Source organism: Balaenoptera musculus, chromosome 2 (genome assembly GCF_009873245.2).
Source record: "Balaenoptera musculus isolate JJ_BM4_2016_0621 chromosome 2, mBalMus1.pri.v3, whole genome shotgun sequence".
NCBI lineage: Eukaryota > Metazoa > Chordata > Mammalia > Artiodactyla > Balaenopteridae > Balaenoptera > Balaenoptera musculus.
In genome coordinates, this window is record NC_045786.1 from 63,445,631 (window position 1) to 63,466,006 (window position 20,376).

At 40.0% G+C, this 20,376-nt stretch overlaps 1 protein-coding gene across 1 annotated transcript in view; it reads right to left on the reverse strand.

The window, feature by feature from the left end:
* Positions 1 to 6,213: 6,213 nt before the first annotated feature.
* The window catches only part of LRRC49 (leucine rich repeat containing 49), a 151,060-nt gene continuing 136,897 nt past the window's right edge, over positions 6,214 to 20,376 (reverse strand). The window contains exon 15 of the mRNA XM_036841995.1: positions 6,214 to 6,579. Coding sequence (XP_036697890.1) covers positions 6,214 to 6,579 — 366 coding nt within the window. The remainder of the gene's footprint in view (positions 6,580 to 20,376) is intronic.

Genomic DNA, 20,376 nt, shown 5'->3' on the forward strand with positions numbered 1-20,376 from the left:
AAATTGCTTTTTTTTCCTCTGGAATGTTTCTGAAATTTCAACTTAAGCACCTATTCAATGGCTCAGCTGGGGTTGGAAGTTTTGTGCTGCCTGCCAAGCAGTGATTTGGGGTTCATGGGCAATCTCAAGAGAGCAAAAGCAGGGGACCTGAGGTTACAGACCACATTCTTTTCCATTCTTGTAGGCCTTAATAAATGTTGGATTGGCTTGAGTTATGAGAAACTAAAATACACTTGTTGAAGACCTCCTTCAAAGATATTTACAGATGGTGCAGAAAGCCATTAATTATGGGGAATGAATATAGCTCCCACAGTCTTCTGAGCAAATCTGTCTGCAGATGGGAAACGTGTAAGGATAGAACCCTCCACCAATGAGGGCTGGGATTGGTCCATTGACTTGTCCTCTGTTCAATAATATGCCATCTTCTTAGTCCTACTTACTGATCTTACCATGTTAGATGGCAAGCTCCCTGAAGGAAGAGGTTGTGTCTTAGTCAGTACTCTATGACTTCTCCCAGCCACCCCAGGTGCACAGCCAATGTGTGTCAGTGCAAATGATGGGGTCCCTGCTCACAGTCATTGGAGATGGGGAGCAGATCCTCTAGATATGAAAGGACACCTTCTTCACATCATGGTTCCTTAAAGGCTTCTGACCCCAAATACCTCAGATAAAGAGACTTTTGAAGTTAACAATGAGGAAAAGTTGCCAGATAGGAAAGTCAGGAGTTCTAATATACTCCTCTGATCATCTAGCACTTCCTGTAGTGGTAATTATGAGATTTTCCGATTTTCCTACAGAGCCAAAAGTCTTCCTCTCAGCCTATCCATCATGCAGAGGCGGAACACGTTGAGTGGTTTCTCTTTTTGGATCTGAAGCTACTTGTAACAACCCACCTGTAGCAACCCATGAAGGTGAAGGTCCACGCTGGGTCAACAATCATGAGTGGTCCCTCGATCCTATTCCACTGTTCAGTGGGGGGTGATAAGACTTCTATCAGAAAAAAGCTCGTAGGGTTTCCTGGCCCCTCATGCATGGACATCTCTCTTTCCTTCTCCTACCACTCCCTTGGGTCCTGCGGCCACCGAGACACTTCTGTTCCTTTAGTCCCTTCACCTCCACACCCAGGAGCCCCACTTTTCTTTGGCTTTCTATGGGGCCTGTCAGACCCATGGACTATTTTCTTCCAAAGCAAATCAGGACTAGGAAATGTAGAAAACCAGCCCTTGGAGTCAAAAGTCTATAAGATAAACACATCTTCCAGACTTCTGAGAATGACCTCTCAGTATGCCTCCTGTGTACTTCCCAAGGCCCCTTCTCATATCCACACGGATGTAGGCTATGTCTGCAGAAGGGAATGACGCTGGAGAAATAGGCTCGTCCTGCCAGGAAAGCCTCCACATATGAGTGGCTGTCTGGGAACCACAATGCGGTACATGGCAAGTTGCTTTCTAAGACCTTGAACAGCACGTACAAGCTGAAAACTTGCTTTTCTCTGTGGGATGGTCCAGAAATGACAGCAGGCTTCTAAGCAATTCTGCATACAAGGTGGTAACTGCAGCTGGAGGAAGGAACCATGAGTGAGGAGTGCCCCCAAGCTTGGATCAATCTGGTCTTTCAAAGCCAATCAGCACATGGGGTTATGGACAGAAAAAGCCACCTTACAGAAGCTGAGGCCCACAAGCCAGTGCATGACTCTGTGTTAATTAATTGATTGCATCAGCATATCTAAAGAAAAAGTGTGTGGAAACCAGGTAAAGGTAGGTCAGCTTGGAATCTAGAAAAACCTCAGTCAGAAAGGCACACTTGGGAAAAGCCCATCTACGCCCTGCTGAAGGGGTCTGTCCTGAACTGGACCTGTAGGCCAGTGTATCATCGTCACTCTCCTGCTGGCTTAAGAGTTGAACTGCAAACACCCATGGAGTTCTGAGCAGCAATCACTGATAGATCCCAATACTCCTTCCTTGTCTCTGATCTGCCTCCGCTCCATGATAGGTAAGTAGAGACTGAGAATAGCATGCACATGGGTGTAGGGTCCTGGTACAGGGAAGTAATTACTCTGTGAGACAGGGCACGGGACAGGAACAGTAGGGGTCACCAAGAATAAGTCAACAGAATTATCCAGGCTGGAATCAACACCTTCCTTTGACCCTACCTAACTGAAGAATTTTTCAAATTCTTTAGTGCAGAGGAAGCTGGTCATTAATTTTTTTAAACATTTTTATTGGTGTATAATTGCTTTCCAGTGTTGTGTTAGTTTCTGCTGTATAACAAAGTGACTCAGCTATATGTATACATATATCCCCATATCCCCTCCCTCTTGCGCCTCCCTCCCACCCTCCCTGTCCCACCCCTCTAGGTGGTCACACAGCATCGAGCTGATCTCCCTGTGTGATGCAGCTGCTTGGTCATTAATTTTAGAACTCAGCCCTATAGTATGTATGGTTTACTGTTGTGCGGGGGTCCCCAAGACCACCTCCAGGTTCAGTGATTTGTGAGGACGCACAGAAGTCAGCATATGGTCGCACTCATGGCTATGATTTATTATAGTGAAAGGATACAGAGCCAAGTCAGCAAAGGGAAAAGGCATATGAGGAGAAGTCCAGAGGAAACCAGGTGCAAGCTTCCAAGAGTCCTCTCCCAGTGGAGTCGCATAGGACAAGCTTAATTCCTCCAGCAACAGGTTGTTATAACACATGTGAAGTGCTGTCTATCAGGGAAGCTCATTAGAAACTCAGCGTCCAAGGATTTTTGGGGGGGCTGGTCATACAGACACCCTATTGTATCAACATTCCAGACTCCCAGAAGGAAACCAGGTGTTCAGCATAAAACACATTATACAAACAGGATAGGCATAGTGAGCTACCCTTATCATTTAGGGTGAGTTTTGTATCAGTCTCGGGAACTGTTTACTGGCCAAGTTCCCACACACCAGCCAAGGGCCAAGATGACAAGTGGGCCTTTCTAAGGACAGCAGTCTCATGCTTGTTATGGTAAGCCTTCTGCACAGGTGTATATAATTAAACTTATATTATCTATACCGTAACAACCTAAAGTTCTTATTCAAAAGTATAGCTTCAAACACATCTTTTGCTATCTTCTTAAAGTGCTAAGATAAAGCACTTCTCCAGATAATGCTGTGGATATAGTTTTCTACCAGGAGGACCCCATATGCTGCTGCCATCAAGAATCTAGTGCCCCAAGTTGGCAAAACAGAACCTAAGCTATACCCCACCCATTCCCGCCCTGGCCTTCTACCAGCACTGTGCACTGTGACCCCCTCCCGAACTGGACTTTAAAGCAGCCCACCTGACCTGGAACGCTAAATTTTGTCCACAGAATATCCCTTTCCCATCCTTCCCCAAACCCAAACTGACCAGCATGGTGGTCCCAAGTCCTGGTTCTGAGACCTGGAAGGGTCACAGCCCTCACCCTGAAGAACTGTTGCAGGGACTTTCCTGAAGCTCAGGGAGGAGCCCTTCCTCTGAGTCACATAAAGTTCCCTTCACATGGCTTCCTCCTTTCTCCATGCTTCAGTCTCTACCCCACCTCTTTCTACAGTTGGGACGTTATTTACTTATTTTCGCTTTTCTGAAGCAAGCTGTTACTCTGGCTCAGGCTGGGTCACAGTGAAATTTTTTTTAGACAGTTTCTCAGATATATGAACTCAGCCACCCTGAAATCAACCTTGAATCTGTGCAATGGTAATGACTCAATTGCTCTTAGACCCGTGGAAATCCTAATCCCCAGCCCCATTTCACATGGTAATGACTTTTCCCAGTCTATTTTTCTTTTCTTTTTTCAAAGCACAGCGTTTAGGGAAGCAGTGAGGGGAGATTAACCCTCTTGAGTCTACCTAGCTCAATCATTCCATTCATGGAAGCCAGATTTGGGTACCCCTCCACATCCAGAACATTAGCCTGGTAGGAATTCCCCTTGTTTTTTTCTTCCTCCAAATTTAGAATCTGGGCTGTCTGTGTGTGGGGCTGGGGGTGTTTCAGGACAAATGACATCATTTAGACCCATAGAAACAGATGTTCAGACTTTCTGTGCTCCATGAACTCAGCTTCGTGCCATCTACTGGAATGGAAACTGGCCAGGCCATCCAGAGGGAGTATCTAAGATGAGTGGGTGGGATTGTACTGTTTTCCTTTCATTAAAACAGGAAGGGCCTGGGCTGGAATATGTTAGTGAGGACATCCAGACATGGGCATGGAAAGCAAGTGCTCAAACCCACAGTAGGTAAAAACTCCAGTCCACTGAACAGATTTGCAAGCAAGATGCTGAAATAATTTTTCCGTTCCACTTCCCTCCCCGCCCCCGCCCCCCACCTTCAGAAAGGCACAGGATATTTTTAGCAGGAAAAATAAATGCCTCATAAAAATACCATACAGGGGACAGGGCACGCTCCCACCGGTTTCCAAGAGATCCCTGGAGTGACCATGAAACTAAACAGACTTCAAAGCCAGTATTGGGACTGCACTTGCTAGTTCCTCTGCCAGAAATGCTTTCCCCCCAGATATCCTCATCATTCACCTTTCAATTTCTTCAGGTCTTTCTTAACTCACACGCTACTTTCTTGGTCACTCCTTCAAAAAAATATAACCACCCTGACATTTCTGTGTTCCTTTCTTTCCTTTATTTCTCTCCTTAGTGCATGTCACCATTTACCCTACTCTAGTGTAAATGTATTTATCTTGTTTATCTGCCTCCCCACTAGAATGTAAGGTCCATAATAGCACAGATCTTTGTCTCTTTTTCTTTGCTTTTGCTGCTGCATGTCTAGTGAAATCTTTCATTGAACCGTTAGAATGAAGAATGATGAAACTGTGTGCTAAAAATCCGCCATCTCTCCTGAGTTCCCTGCCGTATATGTGACACCACTACTTGTCACATCCTCCAGCTCATGGAAGGTCTCCTGAGCTGCTCACACCTAACTAGACACTCAGTTGTGCTGCTTCCCCCAACATGGATCTTACTTCTGCCGACTTAATTCAGTCTCTGCTTAAGTCAGAAAACCATGACAAACCTCTCTAAGTGATGCAGGGCAAGTGGCTTTGACAAACTTCAGGCCTCTGCTTCCTCATTTGTACAGTGGGTGTAGTAACACCCCTTTCCATTAGGTGGTGGTGAGGAGCTGAGGTAACCTGTCTATAGCATTTCTCCTGGTGCCTGATACAAAAGTGAACACTGCTTCCCTTCCCTACTGTGTATGCGCCGTTCTGAATGCCTCTGATGGTGGCCAGATTCTCCTGAGGGCCTCTCCCTTCAGTCCCTTCACCGAGCAATCATCTTGTCCACTACTGCACAATTTCTTCAGTTATTCTCCGGTTCAAAAATCCACATGTTCCTTCCGAAGAGGGAACCTTGCATTGAACCCAACCACACAGAGTCAAATACGATCAAACCACATGAATTCACGTGGTCAGCACAAACAAGGTGATTTCTTAGCAGGAGGGGCTCAGGAAACCCTCCAGTGAAGATGAGGGCTCCAGCCCCCCACAAAGTGTGTGGTCAGTTCATCATCCGAACTCTCTGAACCACTTGTTGACCTCCAAGCCCCATGTGCTCTTCCCTGTCTCGGAGCCATCCTGCAAGCTACCCCCTGAGCCTAGAATACACCTTCACCACTTCAGGACCCTTCAAATAACACCATGCCCTTCAGGACCCATAAAGTAGGCTCTCCTTTGAAAAGCCCGCTGAGCTCCCTCCCAAAGGTGGCTTAGCTGCCCCTTTCCTATGCTCCCACTGCCTCATCTGCTCGCCCCACCGTGGCATGGACCGTGCTGAGTGGCATCTACCTCCCCAACCTGGGCTGTGAGCCCTGGTGGGCAGGGACAGTGTCCTATCCCTCCACGTGAACTCAGACAATATTTGGCACATGGTAGGTGCTGAATAAATGCTTTTTGAATAAATGAGCAAGTGAGTAAGTGAAAGAATGGATGATTCAATAAGTGAATAAAGAAATGCAACACTCTACTAAGTGGAGGTGTGTGATGGCATGAAGAGGCTGGAAAAACATGCCTCTTAGGAACAGACCCAAGATAGTACCCATCCCACAGCCTCCTCTCCCAAGTCATCCCTTGCCCCTGCACACACTTGTTCTCCCTGAGCTCCCTCACCCATCCCGGAGGCTTCCATTCCCATCTGGGTGTCATTGACTCCCGAAGCAATGGTCCCAAATTCTGTGCCAAACTTAAGACAAGCTTTTCTTGCCTAAGGATTTTCCATTTTAATTTTTGCAGCCACTGCTTCCTCCATGAGAGATCGCCTGTATCTCTGGATTTGGAGAGTTTGCATTCTGGAAACAAGCAACTCTTCTCGTACATGCCCAACCTCCACCAACGGAAAGGCAAATCCTGCTACATCACATTCTAGAAGGATTTTAGCAGGTTTGCTGAAGGCAAAGGCATCCTCTATTCCCATGGAGATGTGGTATTTCACAGTGACAGAGGACAGAGAAGCAAAATTAAAGTTACTTGCCTTGAAATGTAGTAGAAAATGTAAAAACGCAAAGTCTAGATGTGTAGGGCAGGAGTGGGAACTTCTGGCCTCCAGCTCTTGGCTCAATTTGCTTCCATCCTTTGGCAAACATAACAAATCACGGTTACATTAATGAAGAACAATTCTTATCAGTCGGTAATCACCCAGTCTGGAAGTTATCCAGAGCCCACTGGAAGGCACTTGGGTGGTGATACATTTTACAAGCACGTTCTCATTGTCTTACTTCATTTCAGAATTCATTTTGGCTTCTTACCTTTCAAATCAATCCTCTTTTTCTCCAGAACCTGTGCTAAGTTTTAAAGGGAGTCCTTTGCTTTCCACTCTTATTTTATATTGTTGACTGAGCCATAAAGTCACTAGATGTGAGAGCTGGAAAGACCCTGAGAGATTATCTGGTCTACCCCGCTCGTTTTATGGGTGAGGAAACTGTCAGAGGTGACTTAACTTTGAATTTTATGAGGCCCTATTTGTGTTGACAATATGATTGATTGTTCTGATTCTGAGACTGAAGATTTGCAAGGGAAATATAAAAAAAAGGTCAGTGCTCTTCCTAATGGGAGGGAGCATGGAGTAACAGCTCTCACTGCTGTAATTTTCCTGTACCACACCCTCTTAGGATATAATCCAAGATCTCTCTACCTGGTGTAACCCAACCACAGTTGGAAGGGTTGTAAGAAGCTGCTACTCTTCTTAGAGAGGAAAGTATTGAAAGGTAGGAGGCCACCCTCTGTCCCGAGGGTGATTCACATTGACAGAAGGGACTGCAGACCTCTGAAGCAATAAGATGTCCAGTCAGCTGCACCCACTATTCCCAAAGGGGGTTTCTCGTAGGGGTTCTGGCTGTTTGGACCTCTTTAAATGAATCTGCTCTGGTACACTATAGCTATTAAATCCCCCTCCCCATTGAGCAGGGAGGCCACAGAAGGTTCCCTGGCAGTGAGGCATGGCTTGGTTTAGAAGCAGTATACATCATAGGCTGTGGTGTATGACACCGGAGACCTGAAGCTTGGATTCATTCTGGAAAGGCACAAAGTTCAGAGCTAGAAAAGCAAAGCAAAATCTCTAAGCAGAGCCGATGGAAAAGATCAGGAATGGAGAACTGGTTTCATGTCAACTCTGGTTGGTAGTGCCTGCCTGGAGTACTGTGTTGAGAAGGGCTGTGAGGCTGTGAGATAGTAGAAAGGAGCACTGTTATAGATTAGTGATGCCTGCATTAGGCCCAGGATGAAGAAGAACACCAAGCATACTAGACCTTTTCTTTTCTTTTTTGATTTAATTTTATATAAGAATTACATATATACAGTTTTAAAAGTCAAATAGTGCTTCCAAGGTTTATAATGTAAAACAGTAGTCCTCTTCCCACAGTCTTGCCAGCAGTCTCCCTCTCCTCATTGAAGAAACTATCTTAACAATAAACTTGGGTTAGAGGGGGCTCTGGAAATATTAAAGTGTGGAGATTATTATGAGAAAAATTATGGGTGATTTGAGAGTAAAAGCAAGAAGCTACTGGCCCTATTTACAGTACATAGGAAATAAAATATAAGGCAGTATGCTCCCTGACATAGGTCTTGGCAATGATTTTTTGAATCTGACACCAAATGCAGAAGAAACAAAAGCAAAAATAAACACGTGGAGCTATAGCGAACTAAAAAGCTTCTGCACAGTAAAGGAAACTAACACAATGAGAAGACAATCTACTGAATGGGGGAAAATATTTGCAAATCATATACCTGATAAGAAGATAATATCCAAAATATATAAAGAACTCATACAACTCAGTAGTAAAAAAAATAAACAATCTGATTGGAAAATAGGCAAAAGATTTAAATAGACATTTTTCCAAAGAAGACATACAGATGGCCAATGGGTACATGAAACAATGCTCAATATCATTAATCAAAGGGAAATGCAAATCAAAACAATGAGATATCACATCACACCTGTTAGAATAGCTATTATAAAAAATAAGAAATAAGTAGTTGGTGAGGATGTGGAGAAAAGGGAACCCTTGTGCATTGTTGGTGGGGATATAAATTGGTGCAGTCACTATGGAAAACAGTATGGAGGTTCCTCAAAAAATTAAAAATAGAACTACCATAAGATCCAGCAATTCCACTTTTGGGTATTTATCCAAAGAAAAGGAAAACCCTAACTTGAGAAGATATTATGTGTTCATTGCAGCATTATTTACAATAGCCAAGATATGGAAACAAATTAAATGTCCATTGATGGATGAATAGACAAAGAAAATGATATAGATAAATATATAGATAGATGATAGAGAGATAGATAGATAGATAGAAAATGAAGTATTATTCAATCATAAAAAATAATGAAATCTTGCCATTTGGGACAACATGGATGGACACTGAAGGTATTATGCTAAGTGAAATAAGTCAGACAGAGAAAAACAAATACCATATGATCTCTCTTATATGTGGAATCTAAACAGAAATGAAAACAAAAACAAAAAACCAAGCTCACAGGTATGCAGAACAGATTGGAGATTGTCAGAGGTGAGGGGTGCGGGTTAGGAGAAATAGGTGAAGAGGGCCAAAAGGCAACAAAACAAATAAAAACAAACAAAAAATATCCCCTGAAGCTAAATTTACATTATATTCATGGAGAACTTATCCACATAGTCACTCAATAAATGTTTAAAGAATGAATAAAGATGATTTTAAAATTTCAACTTAATATTCTAAGAATAGAAACAAAGGATTTTATAGAAAAAAAAGAAAAGAAAATATAAACCCATTTTTATCATCCATCTGGGATCACAAAATGGTAGGGTGGGTTGAATGGTAAACAATATTCACCTGTGGTAGCAAAGCCCTAAACTGACCACTTAACCATCGTCAAGGGAATGGGGTGGGGTCAGTACCTCAGGGGTGGTGGGCATGTCAGTCTCCATTACTGGCAGAGAGGGGACTGGGTGAAGCACCTGGCCACCTAATATCATAGGATGAAACCAGTTGTCTAAGATGGGGGTTAAAACTCTGATGGATCAGGCAGTAGTTGGGGGCCATCACATAGGCAGGTCTGGGAATTTTTGATCACAAGGCAAAGGGAAGGTCTCTCTGTCCACTCCCTGGAGCCAGCCCAGAGGCAAGAACCCTTTAGGAGCAATCTGGATGTCTGTATGGAGGGGTGACTCTCGTCACTCGCAAAGCTGTTACAGATCCTCTCTCCTGATGTTCTCCTGCCCTTGTGCGTGGGCCACAGGGGAGGCTGTGAATGATGGCACAAAGTACTTTTTCTGTATCTACTCAGATAATCATCTCATTTTTCTCTTGTAGTCCTTAATATAGTGATTTGCATTGTTTAATTTTTCAAATGTTAAACCAACCTTACATTCCTGGAATGAAATCCTCTTGGTCATGATGTATTATTTTTCATATATCAGTGGATGTGATTGCTAAAATATTGTTAAGAATTTTGGTATCTATGTTCCTGAGGGATTTGGGATTGTAATTTTCTTTCTTATAATGTCTGTTTGGTTTGGGAATCAGAATAATGTTAACTTAAAGAATGAGTTGGGAAGTGTTTTCAATTTTCTGGAAGAGTTTATTTAAAATTAGTTTTCTTTCTTAAACATTTGATAGAATTCACTAGTGATGTCATCTGAGCATGGAGTTTTTTTGGTGGGAAGGCTTTGAAGTAAAAATTCAGTTTCTTTAATGGATACAGGGCTATATGGGTTATCTATTTCTTCTTGAATAAGCTTTCGTTGTCTGGATCTTTCAAAGAATTGGTCCATTTCATTTAAGTTGCCGAATTTATGTCTGTAGAGTTGTTCATCATATTCCCTTATTATCCTTTAAATGTCTGTTGAAACTGTGATTACATCACTTCCTTCTCCTAGTGTCTTCTTTTTGTCTTAATCAATATGACTAGAGATTCATCAATTTTATTGACTTTTTTAAAAAACAAGTGTTTCATTGGTTTTCTCTTTGAGCTTGAATTGCTCTATTTTTACTACTTTTTTAATGTGGAAACTCAGGTCATTAATTTGATACCTTTCCAACAAATTCTAAGCACTAATTTACTAGCATCTTACAATATTTGATATGTTGTGTTTCCATTTTCATTCAGTTCAAAATGCTTTCTGATTTCACTTTTGATGTCTTCTTTGATCCATGGGCTACTTAGAAGTATATTAGTTTCCAAATACTTGGAGGTTTTTCAGGTATTTTTCTCTTGTTTTCTAATTTAATTGCATTGTAGTCAGAGAACATATTTTGCATGAGTTGAATTGTTTTCAATTTATTGAGGTTTGTTTTACATCCCAGAATATTGTCTTAGTCAATATTCCCTGAGCACTTGAAAAGAATGTGTATTATGTAGTTGTTGGGTGGAGTGTTCTATAAATATAAATATGGTTTACCTTTATGGTTTGGTTTATGGTGTCATTCAAGTCTTCTATGTTCAAACAGATTTTCTACTTGTTCTATTAATTATTAAAAGAGGATGCTGAAATCTCTGATTGTAATTGTAAATTTGTCAATTTCTCCTTTCAAGTCCATTAGCTTTTTACTTGATGTATCTTGATCCTCTGTTACTTGGTGCAAAAATCATTGTTATATCCTTTGATGAAATGATCTTTTATCATTATTAGATGATAATCTTCTTTATCCCGCTAAGATTATTTCAATGAATTCTACTTGTTTGATATTAGTATAGCCACTCCAGCTTTATTTTGATCAGGGTTACCTTGGTATTCTTTTCCATTCTTTTATTTTTAATCTATTGTGTCTTTATATTAAAGTGGATTGCTTGTAGGCAGCATATAGTTAGGTGTTGTTTTTTTATCCAATCTGACAATCTCTGCCTTTTAATTTGGTGCTTATACAATTTGTACTTTATGCAATAAGTCATATGCTTCTACCTCACTATTTGATTTCTATTTGTTCCATCTGTTATTTGGGAATTTTTTCCTATTTTATTGACTTCCTTTGGATTAATTGAATATTCTTATGAACCCATTTTCTTCTCCTTTGGGGACATTAGTTATAACTCTTTGTTTTATATACAGTAGTTGTTTTAGCATGTATAGTAAACAGCTCTAATTATCACAATCTACCTTCAAATAGTAATATTCTGGTTACATATATGCACATAAATGTATAGATGTACATAAATGTATATAGAAGAGTTTCACTCTGTGTCTACACATCCTAGTATTAACCAAAGACTGAGTTGGTTTTCTGTAGTTCTCTCCTCTATGGAACTCTGCCTCCACAGCTTCTAGCTCCCTCAGACTCCCAGAACTCCCATCTCTGCTCCTCAACTCAGAGAGGACACTGTGTTCTGCTTGGGAATGTCCTACACACTCTGCTCTCCAGAATGTACTTCCAGGCAGAAAGCTACAGTGATGGTAGGACTTACCTCATTGGTTTCCCTTCTCTCTGGAATCACAGTCTTGATCTTCATACCATCTTATATCTTAAAACAGTTGCTCCACATATTCTGTCCAGTTTTTCTCATTGTTTAAGGCAGGAGGGTAAATCTGGTTCTGAGATATATTTTTAATATTGTTGGATTAATTTAACAAATATTTATGGAGGATTTTTGCATGCATTTTCATAATTGAACATGACTCTATATCTACAGAGGGACATTTCACTTATGAATATAAATACATACATATGTGTATATAAATATATACGTGTGTATGTGTGTGTGTGCGTTTCTTATCCAGTTTTGTATTCAGTTATACTAGCCTTTCGGAAGTTTTGCTCTTTCTCTATTTCTTGACTAAAATTAGGGAGTGTTTCTCAATTTCTTTTTTTTTTCATTAGTCTCCCCCTCTCCCTGGAGCCTCTTTAGATAGGTTTTTTTTTCTAATCCCCCACCTTGAAATTTTAATACCATAGAGACACTGTATATCTGTTTATGTACCGTGACCCTTTGGAGGACCACAGTATTTTAATACCTAAGATTTTTCCCCTTCTCCCAAAACCTGTGGATTTTGATCCCATTGAGAATATATGAAGTAGGGAATTACCTGTTCCTTACAAGTTCGTAAAGCTTTCATCTAAAAAATTTTCTGGGCTGCAGCTTTTTGGAAAAGGAAATCTTTGATTACCATTTTGCTTCTTTAATGCTTACTGGCCTGTTTGATATTTATATTTCTCCTTGGGCCAACTGGGAATTTAATTTTTATCTCAGAAATACAGAGCTGTTATTCAGGCACGACACACCAGCCTGGCAACCAGGCAGAATGCTTTCTGATTGGCACATGCCCATCCTGATTAGCCAGCACCAAGCTTTACTTGTTGCTGAGTTATTTAAATACTACCGTGTAAAGCAAAATCTATTTCATCTACAATTTCAAATATATTAGGCTATAGTTTTCACAATATTCTTTTATTATTTTTAAATGTCTTATGTATCTGCAGTTATTCCCTTTTTATCATTCTGCATTTTGCTTTATACAATCTTTTTCTTTCTTTCTTCCAGAAGACCATCTTATCTTTTCAAAAAAATTTAAATATCAGCTTTTAATTTTACTGATCTTCAGTATCATTTGTTGTTACTATTATTATATCTTGTATTATTATTGTTTTCTTATTCTTTACTTTGATTTCTGCCCTTAATATTTCTTCCTTCTGATTTCTTTAGTTTTGCTCTAATTTCCTTTTTTCTTCTTGAACTAAACAGTTAGCTCATTAGTTTTCAATCTTTCTTGATTCCTGATACATTTATTTAAATTTAAAATTTCCCTCCAAATACTGCTTTAGCTATGTCCATAAATTTTGGCTTAAAATACTTTCAGTTTATTCTGTTTTCTATATTATATTCATGAATTCCTTTTTAATCTAAAGATTTTTTAGTTGTATGCAATTTCATTTCTAGACTTAAAGGATTTTAAAAAGTTATTATCAACAACTGTGAAGAATCTTGGATTTTACCTGCTTGTAAGGTACCAGGGTAGCCAGTAACTTTCAAAAACAATGGCGGAAGATATGAGACTCCTGGATCAAAGACAAATGACTTCATTTTCTCATTGGTTCCCCTTGCCTCCTAAGTCCTACAAGAGTGATGCATATATGGGTCCAGGAGGATGCTGCACCTATAGTAGGTTTCAGTCACAGGTGAAGGACCCTAAGATTAGGAAACTCCAATCTTTCATAAGGGGGTATAAGCCAACCTACCCAATCTTTGCCCCACAGGGAGACATTACCTTCATTTTACTAGGGAGCAAACACACCTGCCCTCTGCCATGGAGGGAGATGCTATCTTTATTTTCCAAGGCTGTTTGCTACATAAACATCCTTGAAAAGGTAGTCAAAAGCTGACAATGCCTCTGCTCAGAAGACATACAGAAACACAGGAGACCCATGGAGAATCATCTCCCAATAATTATTCTTTTGTAATTTATTTCTAACATAATTGCATTGTGGTCAGAGAATATAGTCTGTGTGGTATTGATCCTTGGATTATTGTGGAGGCTAGGGAAGGTCTCTAGGAATGAGAGCATCACACATCACAGAACCTGCAGACCAACTCCATTCCCAGTTCCTTCACCAGGCATTGCCTCCATTCAGAGAATCTTCCTTAAACTCCTGGAAAAAAGGAGATTATCTCCAAGAGGAGATAAACTTCTTAGGTTGCAATCCACTGTCATTGAGGGTATGGAGAGGAAGGGAACGAGGAAGCAAATGCCTTAGGGCAGCTAGATGTTACACACGTGTTCTCACTGGATTCTCAACTTGGGAGGGTCTTGAAGCTACCCTGATATTCTCCCCATCTCCCCAACCCTTCCATTTCCCCCATATGCATAACCGGGCTGCTCTTGCTAATTTCCAGTCCATGGAAGTGATGGGGCCAGAAAAAAATCCTGCCAAAGCAACGTAGGGAATAAGTAAGAGCAAAATTCACCCGCCATAGCTACACCTACTGCTCCACTATGCCCCCATCCCAGACTGCCATGAGCTTCTACACCAACTCACAACTGTCTTTGGTCTCCTTGTGGCCTTTTCAAAGTTTTGATGTTAGTTCCGCAGACTCTGCCTTCTCAACTCCTCTATTAATTCCTTAACTCTGGCTGCATATTAGCTGGAACTGAGGAGTATTTAAAAAACTCTAGTGCCCAGATTCTGCTTCTGAAGATTCTGATACAAATGGTCCAAGGAGGGCCCCTGATTATCAATAGTTTTTAAAGCTTCCTGGGTAATTCTCATGTGCAAGAAAGGTTTCCAATTTCCTCTGGGATGATTTAGGGGAAGGGACCTCACAGCCCAGGTTTCTTAATTTTCCTGTCAGAAGCAAGAAACTTGTACTTTGTTTAATGTTCAAATTACTGAACTCATATACCTAATAAAAAATATTTTTAAAAGTATCTTGAAATTTTGAACTGACTATAATTTGATTAATTTCTCCTATATCTTTTAAAATGCATTTGCAGATGTATTATGGCTGATTTTTTGAACACTTCAAATATATAAAACTTTCACAAATGAAGTGACTACAAAGTTTATTATTATACTTACACTTGAATGTATTCTAAAGCCTCAGAACAATGGACTTATTCATTTCTTTGATAATTTATGTGCTTGTTTTATACCTTCTGAGGGGATATTAGTATACTTATTTTAATATCTTCCTAGGGTTTTAGTAATATATTTTTATTTCTTCCCAGGGGTGGAGTAATATTACTAGACCCCAAAGAAAAAGTATACGTGCTCAGCCCAGCCAAGGCAGCAGAATCTGGATTACTGGCTGATCCATTTTTGGTCTGGGTACAGGACACATCATCAGGCTGCAATAACTTCTGGCCTTACTGCAACATGATTTTTAAGGTCACACCTTCACTTGGGTTCTATTTTTTTACAACCTGATGTCTTTCAGGAAATAACATACTTTTAAAGTCTCACTTTACCAGAGTTACAGAACCCAATATCCTATCAGTATGATATATTGACTTGGTCTGTTACCTTTTTAAAGAAATATGTATTCCTTATTGGTATTTTATTAAAATGAGTAGGACCATCTAGTGGTTTCACTTCCTGTAAGATGAGGCATTGGGTCTGGGTTGTAGTTTCTTCCTCTTTGGGACATTTGACTAATTCATCTTTTTGGAAGACCTTGTTGACCCTTTCTTCTACTTGGTAATTTTGTGTGATCACTGATCCTGATTAAGTGTTGGACTTTCTTTCCATCTAAATTATATGTTAATCTCATACCAACAAAACCAGTCTGTCCTCCTATTGATAGAGTTCCTGCTTTTTTCCTAGATTATTGGTTTGCTCATTTCCATAGCTTTATTTTTTCCTCAGAAACAAATATGCACATATATATTTATGCATTTCTATACAAAACAATAATTAATGAAATATCCATATGTAATAATAGCCGCTTGTTAAATCCATTAACAAGAAGCAAAATCCATAATTGGTTATCCATTTTTTGATTACAGCTATATTTTTGTACTCATTATTTTAACTTTTCTCTTTTGAGAAATATTATGAATCCATGGTCTTTCATAGACTCAACTTGCTCCAAGTAACCATAATAACAATAATATTTTGTGCTCAAATTGTTACAGCTTGGTCAATGGAAACCCTTAAATTGGGTCCTTTGGCATTCTCATATTGCCCCCTAACATTTAAAAAAAATCAGATTTCTTGCTTTCTGGTGGCAACAGGATATTCCAGTCTCATTCTGATCGTTCTTTTCCCTTTCTCAGCACAAAGAGCCAACTATTCTCTGGGCAGTCCTGTTTTATTTTTTAATTGAAAAAAGTATTAGAATAGTGGGCATGGGAGGACACATATGAAAGATGGGCAAAAGTTTCAACACCTGCTGTTAGCCACTTGCACTGGAAAATGCGACTTTAAAAAATAAACTATGGTTTCCAGTGATTTTTCAAATTTAATGGTGTTTTATATATATATATATTTAACATCTTTATTGGAGTATAATTTCTCTACAATGGTGTGCTAGTTTCTACTTTATAACAAATTGAATCAGCTATACATATACATATATCCCCATGGCTCCTTGTTCTTGCTAATGGTGTTATATTGATGTACCCTACTTTTCTTATAGTAATTGGTATCACCTGATACCAAGACTTTCTCCCCAGAAACAACAGTTCTATAAATATACATGCTCCTAACATGGTCTAAGCACTGCTTTGAGGAACTCACAGTCTAGTAGGAGATAAGCTGGATGTAACATGTCTCTATTCTTCTCGCCATAGGATCTTAGACTTTGCTTGTCAGAATATCTCACTTCCCTTGGCACATAATACTCCTGAGAATAACTTGATGGAGATTGAGACCAACACAGAGATTTTAAAAATAGCCATAGAGGTCTTGGAAGACTGAGATACACAGACAAGTGGCTGGAGACACTCAGAAACAAAGAAACAAAAACAAAGACAGGAAGAGATGAATGGAATGAGAGGGAGGGAGATGTGTTTTGTGATGAGAAGTGTGGGGAAAGAGAGAGTACTGAGAGAATGGAGCAGGAAAGATAGCAAGAGGATTACAGCAATATTTGAGACAAAAAATAAAGGGAGAAAAATAAATGACAGATATAGAAAAAATGATTAATTTTAAGAGAAGATTTACAGCAAGATATGAGAAGCAGGGAGAGACACGAGGACAGTAAAGGAGAGAAAAATGGTCAGGATGAGAAAGGAAAGTAGAGAGAGGCTCGCTCGTACTATTTCTTTCCCATACCATAAATACAAGCCACAGACTCACTGATGGAAAAAGCGAGTAGAATTTGAATGGTTTTAGCTGAACTCATATTAAGAAGTAAGCTCTATGGGAGGAGCTACATATTTCCATTTCAGTTTTGCTTGGGCATTGGGTCATTAGGCTACTTATTGTTTGCCTACAGCATCTTCATGTTCATCTGTTGGCCATCTTAGGCTTTGTGAGCTCAGCTACTAGATTTAACTTCCCATAATTCATGAGTTGGAAGATCTCTGCGTTCTTACATTCAGTGCTGGGATTAGCTGAAAGTCAAAGGTCTCACTTGCCCCACGCATGGTTTATCAATCCTATCCTGCCACCATTTCCATCATTGTCAGCCGGCTATACCACAGCGCAGAAGCCAGAAGTGTTATTATTCTTACAAATACTTAAAGCCTTCAGTCTCTGCATCACAATCTCACAAAATGCTCCATCACTAGCCACTTGTCTCTTCCCATAGTCCAGTTTAATATTCTCTAGACCACATGACCAGCACTTCACAGAAATTTGTTGGAAGAATGGCTACCCAGTTCTGCTATTCCAATGTCAGCCAGGGCAGAAAGGCAGAGACCTTAGACATCTGAAAATGCATCAAGTTAGCATTGTAAAAGCTGATGGCCAAAACTTTCCTTGGATTCTTCTTCTCATTCTCTTGTTGCAAACCTTTCTTCTTGTTAATATGGGCTTATATCACCTGGGGTCTGGGGTCTGTCCAGGTTGACTTTCTCATGGTGGTGAGACTAAAGTGGACTCCTTCCAGCCTGCAGGGATAGGCCAAGTGACTCATGGCTCCAACGTCAGCATCTACCAGCACTGGTCCCAAAATTTGGTATGTATAAGAGTTATCTGGGAGCCTGTTAAAAAGGCAGGATCCATTTGCAGGGATTTTGTCTGAGGAAAGGGGATGGGGGGCAGGCATCTGAATTATAAGACTCCCTAATATGATTCTGATGTGGGCCTCCCTATGCCATTCCTTGAGAAACATGCCCAGAGTAATGACAGTAGGTCTTTGCTTACATTTAGAAGGTGTCTTGCAATCCTGAACCCGGTATGACCCTCTGCTTGTGTCAGGCACAGGTATATCTAAGTCTTCAAATCTTCTTCCCGGACCATATATCCTACTGTGCCATCTTCAACATCAGTTCACAGCCTGGATACACTGTTAAACTTGACTTGCAGAGTCGATGTAAACTAATTATGAGCGTCACATCTTTTTTAGGATAGGCAGTCTACTCTTTTAGTGTACAATATATTCCTATAAATCTGCTAGAAAATCAAAAGTTCACAGAAGAATTTATATATTATGAGGGGCTTTCAGTCTCAGAGGGCTAAAAAAAAAATGATAAAATTCATAGTAATATCCTACCTTTTAGATTCCATCTTTGATGATATTTCCAGCATCTTGTACATTTCTTTCCATTTTGTTCTTTTCCTTGTTCTTTATTGTACTTTCATTCATTCATCATTTTAATCATTTCCATCTTTGACTCTATCATAGTACCTGTGAGATTTTTACTTCTTATCACTAGTATCAGAGTTACATATTTTTTCCTTTTTCCACTCGCTCTGCTGTGCACACATAGTGATGTTTCTAAGACCAAACAATTGGTTGCCAGACATGGCCACCATTAGGTAGCTTAGAACGTTCTTTGCCTGGCTTTATAAAAGTCTGAACTTTGTACCTGAAAGGTGCATAGAGGTGTCAGTGCAAAGGGCTTAAAAATGCAGGATGTAAGGATATTAAAAGTCTGAAGTTGAGAGCTGTCTCAAAAATGAGAAACCAGTTTAAACGAAACTGGTTTGCTATACAAAGTGCAAGATAAAGCTTTATTACTCATCCATATATTTTGCTTAATATGCTGGATTTCAGCAATGAAGACTTGAAGACAAGGACCTTACAGACTGCTGGAGGAGACAGACAGGTAAATTACAAGTAAACTCTATAAAAGAAATACAGGATGCTGTGTGTACATTCATAGGGAGCCTCTCACCCAGAGGAGGCTGAGTATGGTTTAGCCAGTGAAAAGGGTAGAAAAAAATGTTGCAAAATATCTAAGGCCTTAGAAACAAGAAACAGCATGGTATGGTGGCAAATGGTAGTTTTCAAAATGGATGTAACATTATTTCCCATTCCACATGCTTTTCTTGACAATGTGACTTTGATGTTCCACCAGATTAGAGCTGGATCAATGTGATTTCTGATCTCAAAGTGATGCTATGCAACTTCCGAGGCTAAGTCATAAAAGATGATAGAGCTTGGGATGCTTTCTCTTGGAACCCAGCTGCCATGCTATGAGGAATCCTAATCAGCTACTTGAAGAAGACGTGTGTGGGTGTTGTGGGTGACAGGCCCAGGGGAAGTCCCAGTCTAGCATCAACCACCAGACATATGAGTCAATAATCCTTCAGATTGTTCCAGATGCCAGCCTATGCCTCTTCCTTCCTGAGGTCCCAGACATCAGTCAGCAGAGAAAAAGTCCAGCAGTAGAGAGGGCTTCAAGCATCGTTCCCAACGGGACTCTTCCAGTCCTCTTCAATTTATCAGCAATCCCTTTTGAGTGTGGGTGATTCTTTTGCGATTTAAAGAGCTACAGGAGTTCCAGATTTCAGGTCTGTACATCTTGTATTGAGAGCAAGAGAGAGACACTCTCTATTCCCAACCATTCAAAGCATAAAGCAAAACAAAACAAAACAAAACTGTACTTCTCTCTGATTGGCCCTACTGAACCAATTACTGATGCTAGAGAAATTCCATATGTTGATTGGCTTAAATCTGATTCACTGCACAATGAATGTAGCAAGAGATAAGAGACTATGTTAAACCAACTTTTGTCAATCAAGGCTCAACCCCTGGAGCAAGGAAGTGAAGTTAATCCCACCAACCAAAATTCTGCTACACTGCTGGAGGGGGATATTTAAAAACACATCTATATGTATATTTTTCAAATCACTTTTTCTAGACCATTGTTGGACCCCAGCAGTTTAAATGAGTGGGCTGCAGATAATCTGGTAGTTTCAGAGAGGTCAAAAATACTTTAAAATTGTTTATATATATATATATATTCACAAACTTGGAACATAAAATTATCTTCACAGAAAGTATAGACATATTCCTATATTTTTATTCTTAAAGATTATCCATCTTCCAAACAGTTGTTGTCTGATG